Source organism: Phyllostomus hastatus, unplaced genomic scaffold, assembly GCF_019186645.2.
Source record: "Phyllostomus hastatus isolate PE091 unplaced genomic scaffold, TTU_PhHast_1.1 phas_contig_40, whole genome shotgun sequence".
NCBI lineage: Eukaryota > Metazoa > Chordata > Mammalia > Chiroptera > Phyllostomidae > Phyllostomus > Phyllostomus hastatus.
The window spans coordinates 22,662,157-22,682,137 of record NW_025333872.1 but is presented as its reverse complement, the minus strand read 5'-3'; the positions used below and the strand labels follow the sequence as shown (position 1 = coordinate 22,682,137).

Sequence of the window (19,981 nt, the reverse complement as noted above, 5' to 3'; positions counted from 1 at the left end):
TGAGTAAATGAGTCTGATCTGCAATGCTTTCTTTATTGCAGATTAAGTTCCATATATGTTTATTTCTCACCTTCTATTCTGTTTCTTAGTTCAATTAACCATCTACGTGCCAGTACCATATATCTTAATTACTTACCTTTGAAATATCTCAATACTGGTAGGGTAAGACATCATATATTTTGAATCTTCTTTAGGAAGCTTTATTTTATTTTACCTTTATTTCTGTTATAATCAACTATGTTCTGCATAAATCTATACATCCATCAAACAAAGACCAAGTAAAATTTTAATTGGAATTCCTTTGTATTTGTAGAGCAATTTGAGAAGAATTGATATTTCTTTATATTGGCAGTTTGGCTTTTAAAATATCTTCTAAAAATAAGGGAGAGATGGAAAACATTATGCTAAGAAAAACAAGCCAGACAGTGAAGGACAAATACCATATGATCTCACCTTTAACAGGAACCTAAACAACAAAACAAAGAAACAAGCAAAATATAACCAAAGACACTGAAATAGAGGTCAGGCTGACAGGGACCACAGGGGAGAGAAGAGGGAATTTCAGAGGACATTGGGAAGGGTTCACGGGAACAAACTTAAAGGACACATGGACAAAAACTAGGGGGAGGGTGGTAATGGGAGAGAAGTGGGGAGGGTTGGGAGGGGCGGCTGGATTGGGAGTAAAAGGGAGAAAACTGTACTTGAACAATGATTAAAATAAAATTTAAAAAAATAAGGGAGAAATGGAAGACATCTGTGATAGTGTCAACCATAAAAAAAAAATAAAAACAGTTGGACAATTCACCTGTGCATTCATTGACTGGAATAAAAAAAGACTCATTTGCCCTTTCACAGTTGCTCTGCAAGTACTAAGTGCTATGTTTGTGTAAATAGAGGTCCAAAATCTAGAACTGCTGTTAAAATTTGTATCACAACCTGCTTAAATTCCTGGTAATCATCTATTATTTCTATCCTTTTCTGTGGTGTTTGCACTTTCCAGTCTGGTGAAGTAAAGGGGGTTATGCTTTGAATCACTACTCTGCAACTCTCAAGCTTTTTAAGGGGACTCTGATCACTACAGGTCTCACAGGAATGTAGAACTGCTTTCAGTTTAAAATCTGAGTGGGTATCAAGGAGCATTTCAAAATCTTTCATTTGGGTTTCCCCTTGTAGTATCTCTTATTCCAATGTGGAAATCCAGTCTGTTACTAAGTATATTAACTAGACTAAATATTCAGGGACTGTTGAGGAAAGTAAAGTAAAGCAAAACAACACAAAACTTAGATTTGTGACCAATCTACCAAACTTAAATAATCTTGCATTCTTACTGGTGGAGCAGTGGTATTTCAAAAATAAGCCTAATTTCAGACCTATTATCTAATAACTGCTAAAAGGTCTATGCTTCTTTCTTTTATCAGTCAAGTCATACTGGTAAATGGCCTCAGATCTTTCTGAGGAGGCTTCAGTAAGATACATGTAACAGGTGACTACACTTCAAAAGCGTTTCCTATCCTTCATTTGAGGAACTGTGTGTCATAGCTTATGTCTGAAGTTGTGTAAGAGCCTAGGAATCTCTACAAAGGCAAGTTAAATGATGTTTCTGTCCTGTAGATCTTTATATTTAATTTTATAAATAGGTAAAGTAACACCACAACAGATTGTCCATAATTTTTTTTTAGTAACCCATCACTGATTATCCACTAACAAGGGTATCTGTGAATCAATCCATCAATCACCAATCTGCCTCTCTGATTTATGTGGTTATTTGCTCATTTTTTTAATCTGATAGGTAAGTATATTTAACAAGCTTGATATGTTCTTGGACCCCATTGTTTTAACTCATATCAGAGAACCCAACTTCACTGCAGCATCCTACAGTGTTATTTCCAGCCTGTAAAGAACAATCACCATAGAGTTTATACAGACACTAGTGCTTCCTCATCACTTCTGTTCTTATGTTGGTGATATGAGTACACTCCTGTGTGAATGGAGCTTTTTCCTGAGCGATTGGAATTTCTTCCTCTATTTTCTGAGGATAGAAATTAAGAGGTAACTGGACAGTTTCCATATAATTGGTTCATTCAAATAGTTCCATAACCATGAGCCTAGGAACTATTCCCTCTAATACTTACTAAGTAAACTCAGGCACCTCTACCTCACTACTCAAAGCTGGAATTAAGTCCTGTCTTTGATTAGGTGTCATAGCTAACACCACACCCAGATGCTCATAGTAGCATATTAAATCTTCTCTCCCCATCCACGACAATAGGTTAGCTCATTTAAATCTTATGTTTATTCTCCTTTTGTCTACCCAACTTTGTGACAATATAAATTAGTGGGGTTATACTATACCACTCATTTAGTGTATAAGCTATCTGTTCTTAGTTAAACTTTCCACCTCTCATTAGCAAAGGTGGAATATAATTATTTTTATGGGCTAGAACCAGTGAGAAATGTTCAGGAGTGGCCAGGAAAAACTGGCAAGTTTGTAAGTTAGTTCTCTCAGTGGTATTTAGAGGAAGGTTTGTATGCAGAGCAGTACCGATTACCTAAGACACAGGAGAAATTTTTCCTGTGCTAGGAAGGGAGATTAAAGTGAATACACATATTTAAGTTAAGAATCATGTCTTTCTCTAGTCTACAGGGGACAAGAACTCTTAAAATTACTATACAGACTATACTGGTTTGCTGTTGTTGCTTAGCAAAAGACCTGAAAAACTCAGTGCTTAAAAATAAAAATCATTTATTATTATTTTTACATCTGTGGTTTGCTGCAGTTTGATTAATTAATATAGGTTGAGTTCATCTTGGTTTCTCTGGCATGTGGCTGAGGAGTGAGGAGTGTTTACAGGTCTGTTATGTCAACTAGAATGGCTCTGTTTCAATTGTCTCTCATCCTTACTGGGCCACCATGTTCTTCTCATGGAGTGGCAGATGTTCAAGAGAATAAGCAGAGGCACAAGAACCTTCTTAATCAGTAGGCTCCGTAACAGTGCCCTTCCTCCTTTACTTACAGATCACTGTCCAAAAACAGAATCATGACCTGCCTGAGTGAGTGTGGGGCAAATAGTACTCTTCTCAAGATGAAATTATGGCCAGGAAAAAGTGTGGTAGAGATTTAAGATTAAAAATGCTATCAACAAAAGAGAAGATAGGATTAGTAAGTGGATAATAAGCCAACAGAAAACATGCAGACTGAGTATGGGGTATTAAGTGATCAGTATTTTCAGTATGCCTGCATGGGACCTAAGGGATAACTCTGAATCAGAGACTGGCACAAAATAAATAGTAGAACCAAAATGACTTTGGAAACCCAAATGAAGACTTTTTGTATGAATTTATTACATGGCTTCTAAAGACTACTTCCCCAAGTTTCATTATGAAATTTCAAAGAGCTATAGGAGGAAACCAACCCAAATGCCCTCTGCTTGAAAAAGAATGCAGGTGGTGTATTCATGACTCATGAATACAAGATCAATTCACTTACAGAGGGCTGAATTGATTATAGGATTTATAGTGACCCTTCAGTCTAGCTAATGGCAGCAAAGGACTTCTCAAACTGAGAAAATCCTAAAAAGCTAATGCAAAATAATCAACTACTAATGGTGATTAACCTGACAGCCCAACATGCAGATTGCTGAAGAGTTTTTGTGAATATTAGGTTTCAAGCTCAGCTCACGTATAGGAAAAACTTCTGCCAATACAATGCACTGACTGCACTACGATTGAAATAGAAACTCTTCCTGAAATGAAACAGATGCCGGAGGTCCCTGGATATGACTTTTGAGCATCTGATTAGTGTTGCACTCCACAGAGCTGGCACCCTTGATCAGAAGCTCTCCCCAGAGATCATAAAGGTAAGGAAAACATGGAGGTGTCCCATGCTTATAGGGTGATGGTGCAATAAACAGAAGAAATTTGCAACCCCAAGGTGATCTACTTCTAGATAAAAAATAAATGGCAGCCACTTTAGAAGATAGTTTGCCAGTTTTGTAGAAGACTTACAATATGATTGAATAGGGGCAGTGCTTGGTATTTACTCAAATGAGTGGAAACTTATGTCCATCCATTCAAAAACCTATACACAGAAGTTTATATCAGCTTTATTCATAATTATCAATGCTTGGAAATAAACCAGATTCCCATCAGTAAATAAATAAATTGTGGTACATCCAGATAATGGAATATTAGCACTAAAAAGAAATGAGCTATCAAGTCATGAAAAGAAGTGGAGTGATTTTAAAACCTATTACTAAATGAGAAAAGCCAATCTAAAAAGGCTTACTTTATCACATTATGGAGAAGGCAAAACATCAGAGACAATAAAGAAATGAGTGGTTACCAGCAGTTAGGAGGGGAAGGAGTAATGACTGGGTAGATCTCAGAGGATATTAGGGCAGTGAAACCATTCTGTGTGCTATTATAATGGTGGACATGTGTTATATATTTGTCAAAACCCATAGAATGTACAACACCAAACTCTAGACTCAAGACTAAACTCTAATGTGACCTATGGACTTTGGGTGATGATATGTTAGTGTAGGTTCATCAGTTGAAATGCATACACACACACACACATTATATATATACACATATATATACACACACACTCAGATTTGATTCTAGGCTTTGCCTCTGTCAATGCATATACATATATATATAATATAATAATAGAGTATTTCTATATTGCCTATTTATACAGAAATTGTTTTTTGCAGTTCTATGGAACCCATTAAAGATAGGATATATGCTATGTTACAACATGTAAATAGAAAATAAAAAGGTGTGCATTCATTTTATATTCACCATTCTTATATAATTCTTACTAAGTTGTGTATTTTTTTCTTTTTTTATGGTTAATTTATTGTCGTATTTTGTTTCATTACCATTTATTCCCTCATACCCTCTTCCACCTCCACCCACCCTCCCTCCCCCACACAATGACCACACTGTTATTTGTGTCTAGTGAACTTTATTTAAAATTTGTGTTGCATGAGTTGGAAGAGAAAGTTCAATGGTCAAGTTATTTGGAAGGACTAGTATTATTCTTTATCATGGTCATTGCCACACTGGGTTATTTTTGATAATTTTCTTCCAGACATGAACAAATGTGCTTACCTAATTAACAATACAAATTATTTTAAAAAATAAAAATAAAAAAAATATGCATACTGCTGTGGTGGGGGGTGTTGATAGTGGGAGAAGTTTTGCAAGTATAGGGGGAAGGATTGTATGGAAACTGCACTTTCAGCTTACTTTTTCTGTGAACCTTAAACTAATCTAAAAAAAAAAATCTATTTTTAAAATGCCTTCAACACAGAAGCATTTGTGTTTTCAATTTGTACTTGAATAGCCCCCAACAAACTCCCTCTAGATTGTGTTTGAGACAATAAGCAGTAAGTGATAACCAAATAGATGCTCACGAAAATATGTGCACTAAGCATTGCTGAAACCAGTTTAAGGTTAAGAGGATATAAGGAAACATAGGCAAAGACTATGATGAACAAGCCATTCAACAAGAAAGAAATTTAAATGGTCAGTAAACAAATAGTTAGGAAATCAAAAATAAAGTGAGATATGTGTCTTTCCAAGGACCAGTGGAATTGTATCCATTGCTCATGAGATAAAGAATTACTCTGGGGAGAATGTTGTTAAGTTCTTGTGTATATACATGAAAATCTTAAATACAGACACAGAGACATGTATAAGGTTGTACATGTGTTATGTTTACAATAGTGAAAATTTAATAACAATCAAAATGACTAACAAAAACATGATATAATAAGCATAAAATTATATATTTTTCTTATGAATAAGCTGGAGGAATATATACTGCTTAAATGTTTACTGAAATATGATGAATGGAAAAATAAAATATCAGAATAATATATGAAACATATTATTTAGAAAAAATATTTTGTGAGACACTGTCAAAGTATCTTCCATAGTGACTGTATCATTTTGTATTCCCATCAGTAATGAATCACAGTTCCCATTGTTCCTTGTCCTCATGAGCATTAGTTATTGTCAGTGTTTTAGAAATTTGGCTCTTCCAAGAGATGTATAGTAGTAGCTCATTGTTGTTTTAATTTGCATTTCCTTGCTAACTTATGGTGTAGAGCACCTTTTCATATGCTTGTTTAAATCAGTATATTCTCTTTGTTTAGGTGTCTGTCTGTTAATGCCTATTTTTAATTGAGCTGTTTGTTTTCTTGTTGATTTTTAAGAGTCCTTTGTATATTATGCATAATAGGCTTTATTAGAATGTCTTTTGCAAATATTTTCCTTTAGTCTGTGGTTTATCATATAATTTTCTTGACATTTGCTGTCACAGAACAGATACTTTTAATTTTAATGAAGTCCAGCTTATCCATTATTTCTTTCATGGGTCATGCCCTCAGTGTCACATTTAAAATGATAAACCTAAGATCATTTAGGTGTTCTCTTTTGTTATCTTCAAGGAATTTTATAATTTTTCATTTTGCATTAGGTATGTGATCCGTTCTAAGTTAATTTATATAAAGGAGTACGGAGTCTGTGTCTAATTTTTTTTTTTTTTGACATAGACGTTTAAAGGTTCCAGCACCATTTTGAAGAGACCATCTTTTCTGAATTGAATTCCCTTTGTCAAAACTCAATTGACAATATTTGTGTGTGTGTATTTCTGGGCTCTCTACTTTTTCCATTGATCTATTTAACTATTGCTTTAATAATAACATCAGGCAATGTCAATCTTCCAACTTTGTTCTTATTAATATTATTTTTCATTCATCATTGGATTCTAGATCTTATTCCTCTAAACATAAACTTTAGAATCATTTTGTCAATACTCACAACGTAATTTGTGGGGATTTTGATTGGGATTTCATTGAGTCTAGAGATCAAGTTGGGTAGAATTGATATCTTGACAATATAGAGTCTATCCATTAACATGGAATATCTCTCTAATTTTTCTTTGATTTTGTACATCAGAGTTTTGTAGTTTCTTCATGTGAGTTGTGTGCAGATATTATTTGATTTATAACTAATTATTTAATTTGGAGGCTAATAGTAATATTTAATGAAATATTAAAACATTTGAAGAATGCATACTATCCTAAGAGTAATGATCTCTTCTTTGTAAGGACAAATTAGAATAATTACTATGGAAATATAAAAAAGGGTTTCAAATATATTCAGTATGCACATTTCTCTTAAAAATTTTTTAGCAACTTATAAAAATATTAATATGTATGAAATATGGATGATGGGTGCATGAGTGATTATTCTATCTCAGAAAATTACTTTGTTTTAATTGCTCTGATAAAAGCCATTTTAAGTGAATTAAAATGTTTCAAAGATAAAAAATCTGTAAGCAACTGAAAAATGAATAATCACATTTTTATATACCATTTTGCAATAATGTGTTTTTTGATTAAACAATTTTCTTTGGTTTATTTTAGCATATTGATATTCACTTACCCATTAGAAATCTATGAAATAATTTAACAACTCAACACCAATTGTATATTAGTATAAATTAAACTATAGACAATAATAAAATATTAAAAACAATAATTATTACATAATAAACTTCATGATTACATCCATTTTTTTAATCCGTTTTGTTCACTTTTAGTTTTTGAAGACCAGCAACAATTAACAATTAACCATAAGTGCACCATTTAACTATGAATTCCTTGATGTATGACAGCATCTGAATGACAGCCTCAATTCCTTTTCAAAGCTATTACAAAGCTGGACACTGGAATTGACATTTTATGACACTCAATAACATATATTATCCCAAAGAACTAATGCTTTTTAAACCATAGTCATCAGTTTACTTGTGTCACTGACAATAATATCAATCTACTAAAAATTTATACATAAATAGAAAAGTCACCAGAACAATTATAATAACAGTGACTGAACTAGTCAAAGAATATAGAAGAAAAATTTTTCAAATCCTTGTCTGATATTATTGTAACCAAACATCAACAAGAATATTGTAACCAATCAGTTTTTGATGTTTATGAGTTTAACATTTCATTATCATTACAAAGTTAAAAATGATTAGTTAATGCACATTTAAGTAAAAGATAAAATTCTGAACATTTTTTCTACAAATTGTTTGCTTAGAAACCAGCTATTAATTGCATTGAATTCTATTCTACTGAACACTTTGCCATAACACCATTGTTTCAGATTTTCCCTTGTTTCAATCCACATTCACCTGCAGTTAAAATTATAATAATGATATATAAAGATTATTTTAAAGACAATAATTTTCTGGAGAAAATATTTTGGGTAGAAAAGAATTTACTTTTTTCTTTCTGCATGGGATACACAAAAGGTAGAACACCTTAAAATACAACATCTTAAAGATATTGAATAAATTGAAATAAAATAAACTAAGCATATCTTAGTTATGTAATATGCTTAGATGAATATTAAATTTTATATTTTTTCATATGCAATTTTAAAGACTATAACTTTATTATATATGGTATACTTAAATATGCCTGTATTTGTAAAAAAAGGAAATACAGATAAATTTTGTCATATTTTATAATTGATTAAAAATGAAAATATTTTATCTAAAGCATTTATTTTAATAAAATTTTGATATAAGAAACTTTACCTATGTTGCAAATATTAGACTGTTCATGTTCTGATGAAAAAAATTATTAATTATAAAGAACTTTGGCTCAGAAGTGCAGTTATGGAATCACAAGAGAAAGATTTAAATTGCTTTAAATGTACTATAAATTCTATGAAAATTTTAATTGCTAAAACAGACTAAGAAGTTCTAATCATAAGCTTTCATCAGCCACAGTTTATAGTTTATTTTTTGCCTTTTGACTGTATATTTTTATAAAGTGATCTATTGAAAGAATATAAATTAAATCTTAATATTACAAATATATTTTTAAATCACAACTCATTAAAAAAATCTAACTATGTCTTAGATGTAATATGGTTTAATCAACATCATGGTTATATGTTAAAATAACTGAGCTTTTTAAAAGCCTAAAAGCAATTTCTCTTCTTTTTACTTCCTTTCTCATGTGAGCTAAGATGACAAGATAAAAGAACAATGTAAAGAACTATGTAAAACAAGGGCTCATTTCAGAGTGTAAACCCTCCAGTTGTCTTCTTACATTTTTTCATCTCCTTTCATATAAGCAATGTTACTTTATGTAAATTATAATTACCCTTCATTATCTGTACTTTATTTTAGTATACTGAATTTTCTTCAGAAGTCACCCATTAAAATGCATTTTATTGATTGGAGAAGTGTTTTGAAAACCTGTTAAAAAATTTTAGGTCACTATCAAATTTTTAAAAATTTAAACAAAATCTTTAATACCTTGACAACCTATTTAGGTAGAGTTCTGCTGAAATTTTAAAAAAAAGCCTTGCATTTAAATTGGAAATTTGTGTTTTATTAAATATATTAAAATTTTACATTGATAATTACTCCTTTGAAACAGGATACATGTATGCACATACACATAGGTGTTATCTTAGTACCTACATTGGTCTCCACTTAAAAAAGCCAGGGATCCTAGTAAAGTATTTTTATATTTAAAATATGCATATTTGTGTTTTAAAATCGTTAAATAGGGTTTCATCAATAGGAAGACATATTTCAGAAACTTATAATATACAATACAATGATTATGATAAAATTAACTGGATCACCTAAGACTGGAGTAAAAAATCAAAATTCACTTTTATTTCTTCTCTTAGCCTAGGTAGATATGGTTGGCTAAAGGAGCGATGGGACACTCAACAGGCAATAAGAGAAGGAAAAATACACCAAAGCTGAAGAGATTGTTTACTTTAGCCAGAGGTCAGGAGGAAGAGAAAGTGACTGAGGATACTTTCAGATACTCCTTAATGCAGTTAATATGTTCTAAGGGTTTGAAGGGCCAGGTGCAGAGAGAACAAGATGGGAATATGCAACACTGAGATTACCTCAGCTATCCAAAAAAGGGAGTAAGGGAGTTGGAGCCGGGGAGATAGACAGACAGACAGAGAGAAAGAGAGAGAAAGAGAGTTATGGGAAAGAGTGGAGGTACAAGGTCTGTCCAAAAAAAGTCCAGCCATTGTTAATATAATAAGATCAGTTTGTACAACATCGATGTAACTTGGCAACCAAGGAGAATGGACTGGGATGCTCATGTATGAACAATGATGACTTCACTCTGCTAGTCAGTGTGGGCAGTCAACACCATTCAGTGAGGATGTGTGCTATGTGGCTATGGCATTCGAAGTGACTGAGCAAGTAGAGAAACAACTCTTGTCAAATTTTGTGTTAAGCTTGAGCATTCCTCACAAAAACCATTCAGATGATTCAGAAGGCTGTAGTTATGGGCAACTGAATATTGGCAGCTTTATCATAACCATGTGCCCACTCAAGCATCACATCTCCTGCAGAATGTTTTGGGGAAAAATCAAATCATCCAGTTGACTTAGCCCCCACTACCAGCCAGGTTTGGTGCCATGTGACTTCTGGCTTTTCCCAAAACTAAAATCACCTTTGAAAGGGAAGGAATTTCAGACCATCAGTGAGATTCATCAGTGAGATTACCGTCCATTTCCTAGCCATGTGTAGAGCTTCTGAGAAATACAATTACCTTTTATAGTGTGACCTTTCTCATTCAGTTTTAATGCCTTCTGCCCAACTGATACAAAGATTCCACTCTTTCTTTATGATTAACCAGTAAAACATTTCCTGTCACCTTCCCTAGCAGTTAGCTGTGTTTTCATAGGACTTCACAACTTTCCCTAATGGAATATATATACTTTAGTGATTTATAGATTATGTCCCTGACTTCTCTATGAGATTTTCAAAAACAAGCCTAAGCCTTATTTACATTTGGATCTGGGTACCAGACTAAAGTCTGGAAGACAATGAATGTGGTGAATGAATAAAAGAGGAGCGTGGGCATGTTAGATTTCTATCAGTTATGTTTTCATTGTAATTATAATTATGTTGAAACTGAAGTTAATTAGGCAGAATTCTTTTGCAAAAGTGGAATTAAAATCTGTCTCAAATGCATAACAAGAAAACTTCTTTTTATTTAGTCTTCTATAAGAGGGAAAAAAACACAATTATGGAGATTTTGTTTTGCTAAGTGCCCTTTTCTCTCAAAATAATTTTATCTGCGGGAATCAGTTTCATATTTTCATTGATATTTTTAAGAATATAAAAAGTTAACTTAGAGAAGTTTAAATTATCTTTTTCTTCTTTTTAATATATTTATTGGTTTTATTGATTATTGGTTGTTGCTTTTACTGATGTTATTTTACTTATACATAAACTAAAGCTAATCACAATTTTATCTCAGGAGAATTGGTCTTCTATCTTCTGGCAATAGATACAGACTGACTAGATGTTGAAACAAAGACAGAGTCAGTATAATAACCAGAAATAGACTAAAAATAATTTCAGGGTAATTCTGCCACATATAGTTATATATATATATATAATTTAACATCATATATATTATATGTTATGCTATATATTACATATAATATATATTGTGTGTATATATATATTGCTACCACAGCTTAGACTATAAATGAAAAAAAATTCAAAGACCAATTGAGACAAAGTCTGAATCAATAAAAAAGAAATTCACGTAAGAGCAAAGAAGCTCTTCCAAATAAAAGTCCTGGAGGACAAATATGAATGCAACAATTCAGAGTCCTCAGAGGCTGATGAATAAGGTAAATTAGGGATAGCTACACAACGAAAGGGAGTTTAGATGAAGTTTCTGGAAACCATTTTCAATTACAAAGTTTTTGAAGGTCACTCCTTCTATTAAGTGTGTGCTACTTTGAACCTGATATTTAATTATTGAATTACATACAATTTCTATAAAATCTGCCAATAAACAAGAGGGCTTTAATATCATAAAAACATAATTTAATATATAGACAGAATAATCTTTACTTTTCAACAAAAATACAGATGAAAGTTTTTATTTATATAATAATAAAATTAGTATGGCTACAGAAGTAGGCTCAATAGTATTTATCAAAGTGCCATTAATTATTTACCCAAACACATTCATTTCTTAAAATTTTCACATAAATAATATTTAAGGGGAAAAACCCTTCTAGAAAAGTTGTTGGAAGAATTTATCAAGATGATGTGACTGACAGTTGACCTTTAGTCTGGGTCCACATGACCTGAGACCTCTTACCCACTCTGCTGTGCATTCTAACCACTGTTCCTGCACTAGGAGACATTTTAAGGATTAAGAACTGACCATGAGAGAGTAAGCTGTTATTGAGACTATAATGCTGTAGATGTGACTGAACCATGTTAGGGCCTCTATATGAACTTTTAAGATTCTGGTGGGCAGGTGTGGAGATGGAGATCTGCTCATCTTATGACTCCCCCAGATGTAAACTCCCTTGCTTCTTAAACCTGCACCAACCAATCAGGACTGGTCTGTCTCCTTAATTTGGCTTTTCTTGCCCTCCTTGCATATGGACCAGTTTTGAATTTCATTTGGGAGACTCTTGAGGTTGAGGACCAAAATAAGTAAATTGTATTTTCTTCAAAAACAAAGACATGGAAATATTATCATTTATTTAAATTAAGTCAAATTTGTAAAGTTTAACAGTACATTAGAATTATGTATATAATGAAATGCTCTTTGCTGTTACATGTTATTTCTCATTTTCCTATGTTTCTCTAGATTTTTTTGTGATTGTGAACCTGGGTACCATGAATTTCTCTGTGAATTGGATATGGATGAATGTGAAATCTCACCTTGTCTAGATGGAGAAAATTGTGTCAACAGAACTGGAGTGTACAACTGCCTCTGTGCTCCTGGTTGTACAGGTAAACCTCTATCTGCCCTGCCTACATGAACTCATTGCTGTCTGTAAATAAATGGTAACTTCATACCACTTTCTAAAACCTCAAATAACCTGTCACAATCAAGTGGGATAGAAAGATCAAGGAAATTCTTGGTCTCATAAAAGAAATGAATAGAACCAAATGTTTTGTAGTCTATACTTTGCTAAAGAATAAGAAATATATGGATTATATTTGAAGGTGTTTTACATTTTTATACTTTTTGAAGTTTTTTGAAGTATGCTTATATGGTTATAATACAGGAAATAAACATAGGTGTTTATTTAAGAATAATCTAAGAGAAATAATACTATCATATCAATTACACAAATGTTATTTTAAAAAAGTTAAGTTTACCTCCTTTAAATATGCTTGTATACTAAAAATCATTCAGATGGCCTCTGTAAATTTGAAGTTCTGGCAAAAAAATGTGATTTGGAGTTCACTGTCCAAATATCAATTAATCCACAACATGAATTTTACCCAAATATAGAGGCAAAAGTCACCAAGGAACTTAAAGAAGGATAAAAGCATTAGCCCTCTAAACTTCTGCTGAGAAATTGCACTTATGAAATATAAAAATACAAAAAGTCAGTGTTTTGGTACACCAATATTGATTGGTATATCCAGCAAGAACATATTAAAATCTTAAATCTCAAATTATTGTTTCAATACCACACCACTGAGATCTTTTGGGTTCTTTTTCTAAGGGAAATTAGTTAAGTACATTTAATATTAGATTTCTCAGAGGAGTAAAAATCACTAATTAAGTAGAAATGAGATTGGAAAGCAAAGCTGATAAATAACTAAAAATACTTTTAGTGGATAAGTGATCAGAAGGCAAGAGTAATTTCAGTGACCTGAACAAAGGATATGCAGATTTCTCGCCTGTTGAATCCTGATGTCTTCAGAGAAAATTGCCCTGGTAATAATCAGTTCATACTAAAAAATTTCAGCTTAAATTTAAAAACAAAAAAATTAAAAACCATTACGTACAGATTTTCTTACATAAATAAGAAACATTGACTGTTTCCTATAAAATAATGTTCTTTATATACTTCATATTGCCCATCATCTTTCAAGTTATTGAGATTTGTTTTTGGGACTTCAGAAACCCAACTAGCAATGCCATTCACCATGATGCTGTTTTGCTATGGCTACTGTTGCTCACCACATTAAAGTAAGAAATGACACACTACTCAGTCCCATTCACTCAATGGGACAGAGAAACACATTTTGTAAAATTATTTGATATAACATATTGTTCTGGTATTGTAAATGCATCTTAAAGTCTGAAGGATCAACATTTATTTTTTTTCACAGCCTCTCTATTTTCCTTGCAGGCTATGGTGCTTAGCATTGTTTCACAATTTATGATTGAACCACCAGTTAGACACCCCAGTGGAAAACTTGCGTATACAGTTAGCTGTATGAGATAGTCTGCAATGAAAACACAAACTTGGGAGTCTTTAGATATACAACTGTAATACTGGGTAGAATAAAAAAGGAATGAATGTAGATAGAATAGAGAAGGACCAAGGATGGATTGAGCCTGGGGATACTGCAATATTTAGGAGCCCAGGAGAGAAAAACGATTGAGCAAAAGAAATTGAAAAGAGTCGTCAGGGATACAGGAGGGAAAACAAAATAAGGGTTATTAACCATTGAAGCTGGCAATGCGAATGTCATTGGTGACATTGTCAAGGAAGCAATTTTGCTGAGCTGATGGATACAAAGTCTATTTGAAGGAAATTTAAGAGAGAATGTAAGAAATTACATCACTGAAAGTGATTATACACAATTTATTAAAGTAATTTTTTAAATGATGGAAACAAGAAATGGGCAGTATCCTGACAAAATAGTGAAATTAAAAGTAAAATTTTTGTTAATTTCCATGCTTATTAAATGGCTCTCACTCCTATGTGGGGAATGGACTGGAGAGTTTGAATAATAGAAGCAGAGGAACAACTCAGGAGGCTTTGGAACAATGCTCTCATAAACACGTTCCGGGAGCACATACTGTGTAATTGATTAATGGGAAAGCCGCTTAAGGATTAAAGTGTTCTTGAACTTCCTTTCAATCTCTAAATCTTATTTTGTCTGGCATATTTTCCAAAGAAGATTTAAATTTTGAACTCAGAAAATTCTGCTTGATTTTTAACTAACTATTGTAGGCTTCTCATATTGAAAGAAAAGAGTTTTTTTCTTAACTAAAAAAGATTTATTGGAAAATTATAAAAACCCAGTTTATATGCTATGTCAAGAGGGATTTTTGCATTTGGTTTGGTGGTCTAGTAAGAACCCTCAGGTGAACTTGCTATGTAGTAATTAGAGGAGCCAGAATATCTCTCTAGATGTAGGTAGTCAGTTCTAAATTGTGTTAGCCATCATTTCAGGCCAGATGTATCAGAGATTGGCATTTTGCTAACTTCTTCCTTGAAGGGTTGGAAAACTAATTTCTCATCATTTTACTAGAAAGCTATAGCCATTAAAAATGTATGGTTGGTGGGAATGCAGACTGGTGCAGTCACTGTGAAAAACAGTATGGAATTTCCTCAGAAAACTAAAAATGGAACTGCCTTTTGACTCAGCAATTCCACTGTTGGGATTATACCCTAAGAGCCCTGAAACACCAATCCAAAAGAACCTATGTGCTCCAATGTTCATAGCAGCACAATTTTACAATAGCCAAGCACTGGAAGCAGCCTAAGTGCCCCTCAGCAAATGAGTGGATCAAAAAACTATGGTACATTTACACAATGAAATTCTACACAGCAGAGAGAAAGAAGAAGCTTATATCCTTTGGGAAAGCATGGATGGAACTGGAGAGCATTATGCTAAGTGAAATAAGCCAGGCAGTGAGGGACAAATACCATATAATCTCACCTTTAGCTGGAACATAATCAACAAAAGAAAAAAGCAAACAAAATATAACCAGAGTCATTGAAATTAAGAACAATCTAACAATAGCCAGAGGGGAGGGGGGAGGGGACAGTGGGGAGAAGGGTTTTCAGGAACTACTATAAAGGACACATGGACGAAACCAAGGGGGAGGGTGGAAGCAAGGGAGGGAGGTGGGTTTGGAGGGGCTGGTGGGGAGAGGTGGGGAGAAAATACAGACAACTGTAATTGAGTAACAGTAAAATAATTAAAACTGTAATTCATTTATATTTATTTTCCTTAATATAGATATATCTGAAACCATAACTTTATATATTATATAGCAGATGATATTAATTGCCATGAATAAAAATTATGTAGAGAAATCATTATAGGAGGCAGATAAGGTTAGGAGTTGGGGAGGTAAATTTAATAGGGAAGTCAGGGAAGGCCATGGAAAAATTCATTTGGTTTAAGATTGAGATTCCAGTTGTGTATTGGTACACACATACCTATGTATGTAGATAAACAGGTAGTGAGAGACACAGAGATGTCAAGAACTGAAATTATACTTAATCACCTATGAAAATTAGAATGTTTGCCTAATAACAGATATTTATATTTTTGTATAAAATGACCATTAAGAGTTAAAGCAGCAAGAAGCTTTGATATTTTTAGGGGCTGTTAGAATCTTCATAATGTATACATAAAGTTGTATAGGAAATAAACATCATCATCACATCACAAATCAAGTAGGAGAAATGCCCAATGATTTTAACTGTAGTTGGCAGTTTATCAGTTTTCTGTCATTAGGAAACAAAACAGGTATTTTACAAAGACTAATCTAATTTTACAAATTTTTAAGATGCAGATTCTGCAAAATGCTTTTCATTTCCACACCTATGTGTAATGTTGTCCCTGTGCTTAGCAGTGATTCCATTTCCCTTTACTTCTTAATCATGATGTTGTAACATTTATGTGTAAGATGTACTATACTGGCAATAACACCAGAAAAGTTCTGATTTGTCTGAAAAGAGCAGGAGGAGGAGCTGGGGAATAACATTCTAAAACAAAACTAGAAGACTACCCTTCTCCAAAGAAAGCAAGTTCTTCCAATACTCTTAAATATTTCTTCTGGCAAATAACTCCATATTTCTAAACAACATATCTATACTTCTATTTCTTATATAGTTTTTATTCTGAACAATATCTAAATATTTTTTCCTGTAGAAAATAAGGATTTAATTCTGTTATCACTATCTGTATTCATCAACACATACACACTTTTCCTCAATACTTCCTTCTAAAGCAGTTGTATCAAAACTTTTTATTATTCAAAATATGGCTGTTATTATTATAGGCACATAAATTTTTCCTTTCTTATTTTCTTATTCTTGCTCATTTTGATATGTACTTATGCCATAGCTTTTATATTGTTGAAGAATATTTAGCTCATATTTTTAATTTCTAAAAGCTCTTTCTCCTTATCTAATATTTTATAGTATATTCTGTAAATTTCATTGATAAAGCATTTTCTATAATATTCATAGGGTGTTTTGTATGTTTGATTCCTTGCATTTTCTTAATCTCCAAATTCTATTTCACTGTATGTGTTTTCTTTTTTCACATATCTCTGTATTTAGAAGTATTTCTGTAATCTCAAATAATTTTGGGTATCAGTTAATATTTAAGAAAGAACTACTAAAGTGCTAACTGAAAACTCTGAGTGAGTGAGAATGCTTGACTGGTGATTTTGTTACTTTGTATAAATGAACATGAACACCAGCTTTTTCATTGGAGAAATGTGAAATGTCATCATTGGTGGCCTTTTCTTTTCAGGAAAGGGGCAGGGAAAGATGTTTGGTAAGATTTTGGTAAACCAGAATCCAAGATCTAGTTAGATAGTTCTGATGTTTAGAAACACCTAAAAAATATCTTAGAACGATATATACAATTAAACTTATTTTTTCCTACTGTGCTTTATATTATTGCTTCAAACTTCTTAAGACAAAGATGTACATACTTTATGAAACAAAGTAATTGTGTGTTACTGAACTTTGGGGGAATAAAGAGATAATTCAGTCTGTAGCACAGGGCATAGCAGTGTGAAACAAGGACCCTAATGGAGAGGTTGGCATAATTTAGCTGAAGAGTGAGGAGGGAATGTGCAAATTCCTCAATAATTCTTGATTAATGCCACTTTCAGACCACCTTTTTTTTCTCAATTTCTTGACACCTCCTCAGATCCGTGGTTCCCTCTTTCCTAACCTAAATTCCAAGACATATTATAATCATCCCCTATTTTCCATTGTCCTACACTGCTCTCTTTCTGTGATTCTTACCTTAAAAGTCATAATCCTAACATTAATTCCAATTTCTCACATATTTTTTACTCACATAGGTTGCATAGGATGGGATAAAACACAAATATGCACACACATAAAACACAAAACACAAACACACTTTTTCATTCATATATGTTGGGTGTTCTTGCCTTGACTTCTTCACCACAAACCTCAAGGAAGCTGATGTTGTCTGACAGTGCTACTATTCTCTAACCAGTTTTATTTCCCAATATGCTGAACTATTATTTCTAGCTCATCCTTCCTTTTTTTTTAAAGATTTTATTTATTTATTTTTAGAGAGAAGGGAAGGGAGGGAGAAAGAGAGGGAGAGAAACATCAATGTGTGGTTGCCTCTCATGCACGCCCTCCTGGGGACCTGGCCTGCAACCCAGGCATGTGCCCTGACTGGGAATCAAACCAGCTACTCTTTGGTTCACTGGATGGCACTCTATCCACTGAGCCATACCAGCTGGGGCTCGTTCTTCCTTCTTATGTTCCCACCAGTATTCCCTGTGCTGAAATTTCAATTTATATCTTTCTTATATTCCTGAGAAAATAAAAGTGATAAGAAGAGAGATACTTTTATCTTTTCACTAACAACTAATAATCCATATAGATCTGCATTTATGCATTGTGTCTTTCTGTTTGTCTGTGCCCCTGCCCATGGTTAACCATTAAATGGTGAGCTGATTCTATCCTTTATTACATATTATTAAAGGATATTCATCCACAATTATTTTCTGCAACATAAAATTCTGCCTCAATACTATATTACTATTACCAGCATTTAAGTATTAATATCCACTTGGGTCACACGGCATCTCATACAGGATTTACCCCAACCCTGTTCCACCAACAGTAGTTTCCACCTAAGTGAATGGCATCATTGCTCACACAGTTTCTCAGGCCAAATTCATGGAATTATTCTTGACTTTTCACACATCACCATGAAGCTTGTCAGCAAATACTATTGGTTTCATCTTCAAAATATATTTTAGCTCAACCATTTTCTGCATTTCTATCATCCTAGTCTAAGCCGCCATCATCTTTTGTTCAAACTATAACATTTTAACTTGTCTTCCATTCTTGTCACATGAAAATATATTCCTTATCCAGACCCAGGAGTGATCATTTTAAAATATTAAAATATATGCATACATATATATATATATATATATGTATGTATGTATGTATGTATATATATATCTGTATATATATCTGTGTGTGTGTGTGTGTGTGTGTGTGTATCACACAGATCCCTTTGCTCTCAATCACCAAATCTTCCATGACTTCTCATGATGCTGTGAATGTAACACATCCTTCTTACTATGGCCTGTTGAATCCTCTGTAATTTGGTTTCTGGTACTTCTCTGATCTCCTTTCCTGCTGTATTGTTCTCGGTTCCCCATTTGAACTTCTGCTGTCCCATTTGGGTGTAAATCACTTCCCTCAGATATAAGCATTTTCCTTTTTATTTCATCAGAGAATTTTCTCTCTTATTTCATCAGGTCTCAAATGTGAATTCCTTTTACAGGCCTATTCACTTTACATAAAAATAACACTGTGTTCTTCTTTCCACCTATTTTTTTTGGCCCTTCATAACAGTTATGGCTATGTAATTATTACATCATCACATTATTTATTTATTTTTATCTCTTCCTACTAGAATTGGATGTCTTCCAGGGAAGGATATTTCCTATCTTTTGTTTGATTTTTTTATCCCAGTGTCTAGAAGGAGCCTAGGACATTAAAGGCATTTGCATATGTGTTTGTGTTTATTTAAAGAGAAAACATTTACTTTTCAGGTGATTTGATTTCTTAATAGTATTCAGTTATAATTATTTAACTTTTCACATGTTTATATACATAACTTTTTGATGATTATAGATCTTCA

The 19,981-nt window shown here is 32.8% G+C and overlaps 1 protein-coding gene across 1 annotated transcript in view; it reads left to right on the top strand.

Annotated features, from left to right (window-relative positions):
- EYS (eyes shut homolog) overlaps positions 1 to 19,981 on the top strand; it is a 1,607,944-nt gene that overhangs the window by 638,124 nt on the left and 949,839 nt on the right. Inside the window, 1 exon segment of the mRNA XM_045842859.1 lies at positions 12,702 to 12,847. Coding sequence (XP_045698815.1) covers positions 12,702 to 12,847 — 146 coding nt within the window.